This window comes from Enhydra lutris, unplaced genomic scaffold (assembly GCF_002288905.1).
Source record: "Enhydra lutris kenyoni isolate GAN:26980312 unplaced genomic scaffold, ASM228890v2 scaffoldscaffold25, whole genome shotgun sequence".
Lineage (NCBI taxonomy): Eukaryota > Metazoa > Chordata > Mammalia > Carnivora > Mustelidae > Enhydra > Enhydra lutris.
In genome coordinates, this window is record NW_019154109.1 from 8,585,760 (window position 1) to 8,594,543 (window position 8,784).

The 8,784-nt window shown below is 42.4% G+C and overlaps 1 protein-coding gene across 2 annotated transcripts in view; it reads right to left on the minus strand.

Annotated features, from left to right (window-relative positions):
• Nucleotides 1–1,842: 1,842 nt before the first annotated feature.
• LOC111151067 (nuclear casein kinase and cyclin dependent kinase substrate 1) overlaps nt 1,843–8,784 on the minus strand; it is a 30,448-nt gene continuing 23,506 nt past the window's right edge. The window contains exons 4-7 of one of the 2 annotated variants that reach the window (XM_022508806.1): nt 7,461–7,516; nt 5,425–5,577; nt 4,423–4,569; nt 1,843–3,118 (exon numbers count right to left, since the gene is read on the minus strand). In XM_022508806.1, the coding sequence (XP_022364514.1) occupies nt 2,919–3,118; nt 4,423–4,569; nt 5,425–5,577; nt 7,461–7,516 (556 nt within the window). In that variant the 3' untranslated portion in view covers nt 1,843–2,918. Of the gene's footprint in view, nt 3,119–4,422; nt 4,573–5,424; nt 5,578–7,460; nt 7,517–8,784 lie in introns of both variants that reach the window. The other variant, XM_022508805.1, reaches the window with a different exon arrangement.

Sequence of the window (8,784 nt, forward strand, 5' to 3'; positions counted from 1 at the left end):
TAGCTGTGGACGTTGGGGAAGGGACGTCTGGAAATACAGAATGGTAAGAATGTAGTGTCAGTCAGCATAGCAGCCGAGATCCATGTTCCAGAGGTAAACCTAAGAGCTAAGAGAAATCAGGTACCACGAACAAGCACCTTGCCAGTGAACTTCCCACTTCCTGAGCACTGCAAACAAGACCGTGAGTGACGCTCTTGCCACTTCACCATAGGCACGCTAGAGGGAGAAACGGGAGTTGAGTCAAGGGTGGTGCCAATGGCTAGTCACTGTCGGCTTCTAGCTTGTGACCCGGTCCTGATGTCACAATCAAGCCTATTGAGCACCTATTTCCAGTTGAGACACCACAGCTGTCCTCCTGCATGCTTGCATGATTGGAGGGGAAGACCAGAGTGTTTTCAGTCATCAATAAAAAGTGGAGAAAACAAAGGTCATTCAGAGCCTGTCTCACTCGGGGACACAGATCCTTCTGTCTAGTCCATTAGAAATATAGAAGACCTTTTTCAATCTCATGAATTAATTTTAAAAAAAGGGATCGCAACCAAATGCACACAAGTCACCTAGAAGACAGGATTACCTCTAAAGAATGAGTGTGTATCACGGAGATGTTAGTGCAGATTAACATATTAAAGACACCAAGTTACATAAAATACCGAGGCTAAAGTTTTAAAAGACCCCCCCCGCCCCCCCATCTTCACGAAACATAATCTAAGAAAAGTCCAAATGTTACTAGGAATGTAGGACTTAAAAGTTACAAACCCCTAAAAACAGAAGTGCATGGTGGAAACACTGAGAGGTCTTTTGTTACTAGATGAACACGAACCTTGTTGTTAAAATTGGATACCCGAAAACCCACTAAAGCAAATAGAATAATCTTTATCCCCCTCATTACAAAGTTCACGACTCTAAAGTTAACCATCATGAAAGATAATAATCCAACTGCAACATACGTTCAAGTTTCGCATTTTTGGCCAAAGTACTAAAGTCTCCAAATTCATTCTCTAACACACGCAAGTGTGCAACAGTGAAATGACTCTGCCACTGGGTGTTATTTTTAAAAAGTCACAGAGTAAGGACAGTCTTTAAAGTGTCTTAAAAATCAGAGTAAAAATATTCCTTAAATAACCTTTTGTCCTAGGAACATCTGCAAGAAAGCCACGTGGTCTGAGAGAAAAACATGCTCTAACATAAAAGACAGAAAGAAAACCGCTTAAGATACCGAAGCAGCACACCTACATAAGAAGGCAGAGGTTAAATTTCACTATTTTTTTTTTCAACATATTAGCACACTAAGCCCCTTAACTCTTGCTCCCATGAGCTCGTGGTTATCAGGATGTGGAGGATCAAACCTACAGAACTATCTCCCGATTACTTTCATAAGGCATGGACAGTCTGTTCTCAGCAGCACATGGGCTCCTAACTACATGTCTCCCTGGCCTGGAGCCTCTGGAACTTCTGCTTTAAGCAAGGCGAGCAGGAAAGCAGGGGCACAAGGAGAGGGACAAAAGCAAACTGAAGGGTGTGGGAGTGGCCATTTACCACACTCCCTCTTAGTCAAGCACAGAACGTGAAGGGAGCAAAGGAGAGAGCTGGGGGAAATCATGTCCCAGAGCAGAGCTGGCGGCCTCTGGGGATGGGGTATGCAGTGGGACCCTAGGCAGGAGCAGGAAGCTGAGATGCACTGCATGTGTCTACAAAGAAGTGGGAGGATAGGTATGTGAAAAGAAAAATGTTCTATCCCCAAATAAAAACAGAGCATGGTTCATGGGATCGGAATGCACATTTTTGGCATAAAAGAATTTCAATTTTCTGTTTTCATAAAGGAAAAATCTCAAGTCTTTGTGATTGAGTTTCACATTAATTGGTACTTTATTTGCTTAAAACCTAAACATTGTCAGTTAAGAAGAAATCCACTCTGGTGTATAGATCTTGCTGTTTAAATCCTAAAGGTTTTTTTCTTTTCTTTTTTTTTTTTTTTTTTTGATCCTTGGTAATTTTATCCAAGAAACAGAATAGATACATATATACTTAAAAACATGAACCATTAAGAGAATGAAATAGGAAATCAAGACTGATTTAAGTTTTGGTGGCCCTGGCCTTTTTTTTTTTTTTTTTTTTTTTTTGTTCTTTTAAAGTTCCTGAAAGACTGTAGCAGGATAAAAGGATTACTGGCTCCGGGTCTCTTTAAGATAACAAGTGATGAAATTTACAAAAAAAACCCAAAAAACAAAAAACCACACCCTCAAACAAGGTCAGGTAACACCATGCCCTGCCTTGCCCCCAAGGTAAAAAATAGGAATACTTTTAGTAACAATTCAGAATTCATCTTTATGTCCTACCTGCCCCATCAGTGGGAAGTTTAACATCATGATTTTTTTAGACATCTATACTTATGTATATAGACATATAAACTTGTATTAGATGACAGCTGATTTTTTTTAAGTCCAGGTAGAGAGAGAAGCAATCATTTTTAACTAAAACCCTTCTATGTTTTTTTTGATTACGGTTCATTTTCTACCATTTAGCAAAAAAGCAAAATTTCCGTAGTGTTCATCTCAAATCTTATTGCTTTCCAACTGTGGTATGCCTTCCGTTAAAAATAAAAAGGTGAAGCAGTCAATCCAGTGATTATTCTGACATGGCTTTCATTGGGAAGGGGTGGGAAAGACGGGTGATGGCGAAGAGAGGACCAATAGACAAAAAGGTAAATTAAACTTACAATGGTTTTCTTAAAAAAAGAGAGAGAGAATGTTATTTTCAAGAAAAGGAAAAAAGCACTGAAAGCCCATGAGTCAAGCCATAGCCAAAACCATGTTCTATCTTAAGTAGGTTTTCTTTTTTTTCCCCCCTTTTTCTTTTTTCTTTTTTTTTTTTTCTCTTTTTTTTTTAATAAAATCTCTCCCCAAACCATCATCACTTTTTTAATCCTCCCCAGACTGGGCTTCATCTTCGGACCCTTCGTCCCCTGATTTCTCAGGTGGAGGGCTTGCCGAGGGCTTCTTCTCTGGAGGGCTCTCTGGTTCCTCATCTTCTTCTTTGGGAGAAGGAGTCTTTTCCTTTGATGCCTTTGAAGCTGTGGGGCGCCCCACCTTCCCTTTGCCTTTCACAGGGCTTGGCGTCACTGGAAGAAGAAAAATACCAACATGGGGAAGAGAAGAAAAGATCTTAAAAAAAAAATCGGCTACAAAACAAAACTTTAAGAACTAAATGTACAGGGGCACCTGGGTGGTTCAGTGGGTTAAGCCTCTGCCTTCGGCTCAGGTCATGATCTCTGGGTCCTGGGATCAAGCCCCACATCGGGCTCTCTGCTCGGAAGGGAGCCTGCTCCCCACCCCACCCCCGCCTGCTTTTATGCCTACTTGTGATCTTTCTCTCTCTCTCTCTGTCAAATAAATAAATAAAATCTTAAAAAAAAAAAAAAAAGAAATCTATAAGGATCACAGCCCAACTGAAGACAAATCAAGGTGGGCACTGGTTCCCAATCACTCTTGCCAACACTATGGTGCTGTGTTAGCAGTGATGTTTATAATAAAGAAACAGGATGCTACAGAAACAGCATACTATCCTTAGTGGTTTGTGAACACAGGTTGTTTATGATAAAACTCAGGTTTAACAAGTGGGTCCAAAAAAAAAAAGGTGGGTCAAAAAGCATGGATACAACAACATGAGTAGAAACTGAAGTCATCAGATTTTTCAAAACTTTTCTTCCAAGGATGTGTCATTTACTTATTTTTTTATTTTTAAAGTAAACTCTATGCCCAACACGGGGCTCGAACTCCCAACCGAGATCGAGAGTCGCATGCTCTACCACTGAGCCAGTCAGGTGCCCTCCTCAAGTCACTTCGGACAAGCCCGTGATTCCCAGCAGTAAGAAGTAATGAGTGAAAAACGTAAAAAATCACCAGTTCTATCTGTCAGAAAAAAAACAAAGCAAATCTAGCCTTCTGACTTCAAGCTGTGACTAGGAGACTGGCAGCACTCACAACAGCTCCCAGAAAATGAATCCACGCTGCTAAGTGTGGTTTTATTCTAGCACAAAGGATGGGGTTAAGGATCAGATCCGAGGCCTGAAATCTGTGATTACGGGTGTGCATTTTCCCCATTTCGGGTCTTTCCTAGTTGCTGGGGTTGTGATATGGGCAGGAAAAAGCACAGGCACAGCTCTACTATTGGTGTGTTTCTACCGCCGGGCAATGGGTCGCTGCAAACCCTGTGCCGTACCGTCCCCTCTCTTGCAGGGGCCACCGTCCTTCCTAACAAGTAAGAGATCCCTCCCAGTGTGGAAGATGGGATCCCCGCAGAATTCTTATTCTTGTGAGGCGTGTGGTCCATGCCAAGGCCTAATGAAGGATTTCTGTAGAGAAAGTTTACTGCTCCTTGAAATTTTTCAAAGCAGCCATTTAACTGTACTTGTAGACAACTCACCTGTGGCCTTTAGCCGGGGTTTGGGCATTTTCTTTTCTTTTCTCTCAGGTTTGGACTTCTTGACCATCTTTTTGTTTTTCTTTTTTGAACTGCCATAGTCACTATCGTCATCATCTTCCATTAGGAAATCTTCATCACTGCCGGAATCTTCTGAGAGGAAAGAAGAAGTTCAACGTCCAACTTAATGTATACATCCTTCCAAGGGAATGAAGGGAGACAGCGCTAAGCATGACGGGAGGATGGGATCTGGGAGTCAAACACTCTCGGAGTCTGGGGGCAGCTGGGTCGCCGGTCGGGCTGGAGTCCTCACCAGCCCCACATGTAGGGCGGGGCTTAGCGCACATGCACGCGTGCACACACACACACACACAAACACACACACACAAGCTGCATAACTGACTTGTTTAAAGAGTCAAGGTTGAAAACAGCGAGAGATAAAACTTAATATGAATAAAAACCGAAGATATCACCGAACGTTTTTTTTCATCAAACAACTTTTGGTAATTCCCTCATTCCCCTACATTACTGGGGAGACCAGGGAAATCAAACAGAACCAATTTAGTGTCTTTGGTCCAAGTATGAATAAATGAAACGAGAAAGCTAAAGACAAAGCAAAAATCATACAATTTATTAATCCAAGTAACGTGTGAAACACCTAAATTCTACTATTAACACTTTTTTGTTGTTGTTGCTGGGGAGGGAGGTCTACCCCTTTGGCTCCGAAGCCAAAAGACAAATCTTCATCACAACACCCGCCATATAACTGTTATTCTAACGATTGCTGGTTTAGTAGTTGAGTCCCAACGATGGACATCAAAATCAAGAGAATCCCTGAGCCTCTTAAAATATCAACCAGTATCAAAAAGAGCCATCTCTTCTGACAGCAAATATCGAATTTAAGGGACTGGCTGTAACGTTTGGCAGCCACCAGAACGCAGAAGTAATCAAGGTCACGGTCACGAACTCTGGTCCCCACCCAAGTACCAAGCCAGCGGCACGTACTCTCCTGGAATGGCGTCTCGTCCTCTTCCTCTTGTTCTTCTTCGCTGCCTACATCTTCCATGAGCATTTCTCTCTGCTTGGAAGCTGCTTTAGAGGCTGCCTGCCGTTGCTGACGTACATTTTTATGATCTTCTTTTTCATCTTCGCTGTCCTCTGTAATATCAAAGTTACAACGCAGCGATCAAGGAGTTGTGCGTTTATCGGAAGGCTGACTAGAAAAGCCAGTATGAGACAGAACCTGCAGCTTTATTTCATTCAAATGGGGTAAAGTCTATCCTTAAAAATGCCTACAAAATATACAAAAGAGGAGCTAAAATACAAAGAATGAACTTGAGAAAGATTATGTCCTCATTACTGCACAGAAAAATAGCGTAGGCATGGAGTTTTAAGTAGTCATAAAGCTGAATTTAGGTGTGAATATATGCTTCCTGCAATGTATTTTAAACTTGTATCACTGTGTTGCCCTAAAATTATCAATTACATTTCAATCTATATTCACAGTTTTTAGAAACTAAAGCCAGAATTTTTGGAGAGAGAGAATGCACGAGTGGGGGTGGGGCAGACGGGGGGCACGGGGGTGGGTGGAGGCGGGGAAGGGCAGAGAGGCGATCTAAAGCAGGCTCCACCCAGACTCGGGGACCCTGATCTCAAGACCCTGAGATCATGACCCGAGTTGAAGGCTTAATTAGCGGAGCCACCCAGGTGCCCCTAGAAAAATATTTTTATTTTTATTTTTATTTATTTTAAAGATTTTATTTATTTATTTGACAGACAGAGATCACAAGTAGGCAGAGAAGCAGGCAGAGAGAGAGGGGGAAGCAGGCTCCCTGCCAAGCAGAGAGCCCGATGTGGGGCTCGATCCCAGGACCCTGGGATCATGACCTGAGCTGAAGGCAGAGGCTTTAATCCCCTGAGCCACCCAGGCGTCCCTAGAAAAATATTTTTAAATAGAAGAGGGGAAGACTGTCTTCCAATGATACTATTCTAAGTTACAAAACACATTTCTTTACAATTTAGGCAGGCAGATAACAGGCTAGAAAAGGAATGAAAGCAAACAGCTCAGTGGAGTGAATTCAGTGGAACTCTGTCTACCCCTCCATGTATCGGCTCATTAACAGTGATCTCATTTAAAGGGGGACGCAGGACACAAAAGCAGGGGAGTGCAGGTCAAAACTAAAATAAACCCTCAGTACTGAGAAGAATTAAATTCAGAAACAGAAATGCCAACAGGCAATCAGGATTTAACATTTTATTTGCCATGGAGTCTCTATTAATTCTTTTGAGTTTAAATTCTTACCAAGAAAGCTTTCTCTGCGGCTACTGTTTCGAAGGACTACTTGCCAGCTGGAACAGGGAAGGGTGAAACTAGCCTTTGCTTGCTCTTTACCCCAGAGTTCATCTCCACCCCCTCCCCACTTTAGAGTGTTACATCACTTTGTATTTTATATGCTCTTTTAAATCAGTTTAGTTTGATATCTGTTAACGGTTCACATAAATTTTTTTTTTAAGATTTTATTTATTCATTTGAGAGAGATACAGAGACAGAGATGGAGAGAGAGAGCACAAGCAGGGGGAGAGGCAGAGGGAGAGGGAGAAGCAGAAGCAGACTTCCCACTGAGCTGGGAGCCCACCATGGGGCTCGATCCCAGGACCTGGAGATCATGACCCAAGCCAAAGGCAGACGCCCAACCATCTTAGCCACCCAGGCGCCCCACTTAAATGGTTTTTAACGTTAATTATGCAGGAGAATCATCTGTAAATATTTTTAAACAATAAAGCCCCAGTGTCCCACTGAGACCTACTAAATCAGAAATCCTGGGGTGGGACAGGGCGTGTAAGCCTGCTCAGAAAAACCCTTACAGAAGATTGCAGTAAGCCGCCAGCACTTCAAAGTTCTTTGCTCTTCAAAGATAGAAAGCGCTTCGTCGTGCCAGTATTAACAGCAGTGCCCGGCATTATGATGAAACCACTTATTAAAACGTCCAATGAACGAAGACACAGATCAATGACGTATTACATTAAAAACTGTTTACTACCTGCTGAGTGAGAATCGTCCTTCTTGGTTTTCACATCTTTTTCTTCGGAGTCCTCGCTAGAAAGGGAAAGACGGGAAAAGTTTAAAAGTCTTAGATCCAAATCTAAGTGAACACAGATCCCCAGTGTCTCTGACAGGTAAAGAACACCTCTTCTGTAGAGGAAATATTCAAACAGATACCGAGGACTGAAACTGCTTCCGTTATTTCCCTAACTTGACAGGGATGCTAATGACTAAACACAATTTGATCTACTTTTGGAAGATACTGCTTCCAAAGACCCAAAGGAAAAAAAGAAGGTATCTCAAACATGGGCTGAAAAGGTCTCACCTGTGGATAAAGCCTGGTTCACAACAACACTTTTTTTTTTTAAGGTTTTATTTATTTGACACAGAGAGAGAGAGAGAGAGAGAGAAAACACAAGCAGGGGGAAGTGGCACGTGGAGGGAGAGGGAGAGGCAGGCTTCCCACTGTGCAGGGAGCCCGAGGCAGGGCTTGATCCCAGGATTTCGGGATCATGACCAGAGCCAGAGGCAAATGCTTAACCGACTGAGCCACTCAGTCACCCCTCACAGGAACATTTAGTAATAAAAAAACAATTCTCTGTTGTCAGAGGCGGAGTATAAAAATACAAAAAGTAAATTACACAATGTGTGAATGGTGCAAAAGTAGGCAATTAAATGGATAGCACCGATTACAGATGGAAAAAACACCTAGAACACAATTATTAAAGGAAATTGGAGTGCAATTATATAAATTACAATGGCCTTAAAAATTTATCTGAAACAAAATGAAAATAAGTCAACTATCTCCTTATATTTTTTGCCTCCAATATTTCTAATATATCAGAAACACCAACACACAGACCCACCCTGTACCATGGAGAAAATAAAAGTCAGCTCAAGATCACTGCGAAGTAAAATAATAAAAGAAGGTGCTTCACAGGCGCCTCAGTTGGTTAAGCGTCTGCCTCTGGCTCAGGTCATGATCCCAGGGTCCTAGGATCAAGCCTCACATCAGGCTCCCTGCTTGGTGGGGAACCTGCTTCTCCCTCTCCCTCTGCCTGCCACTCCCCCCGGCTTGTGCTCCCTCTCTCTGTGTCACATAAATAAATAAAATCCTTAAAAAAATAAGAAGGTGCTTTAAAGGTCAATGGAAAGTTTTACAGAACAGTTTTTTTTTTTTTTTTTTTAGATTTTATTTATTTATTTGACAGAGAGAGATCACAAGCAGACAGAGAGGCAGGCAGAGAGAGAGAGAGAGAGAGGGAAGCAGGCTCCCCGCTGAGCAGAGAGCCCGATGTGGGACTCGATCCCAGGACCCTGAG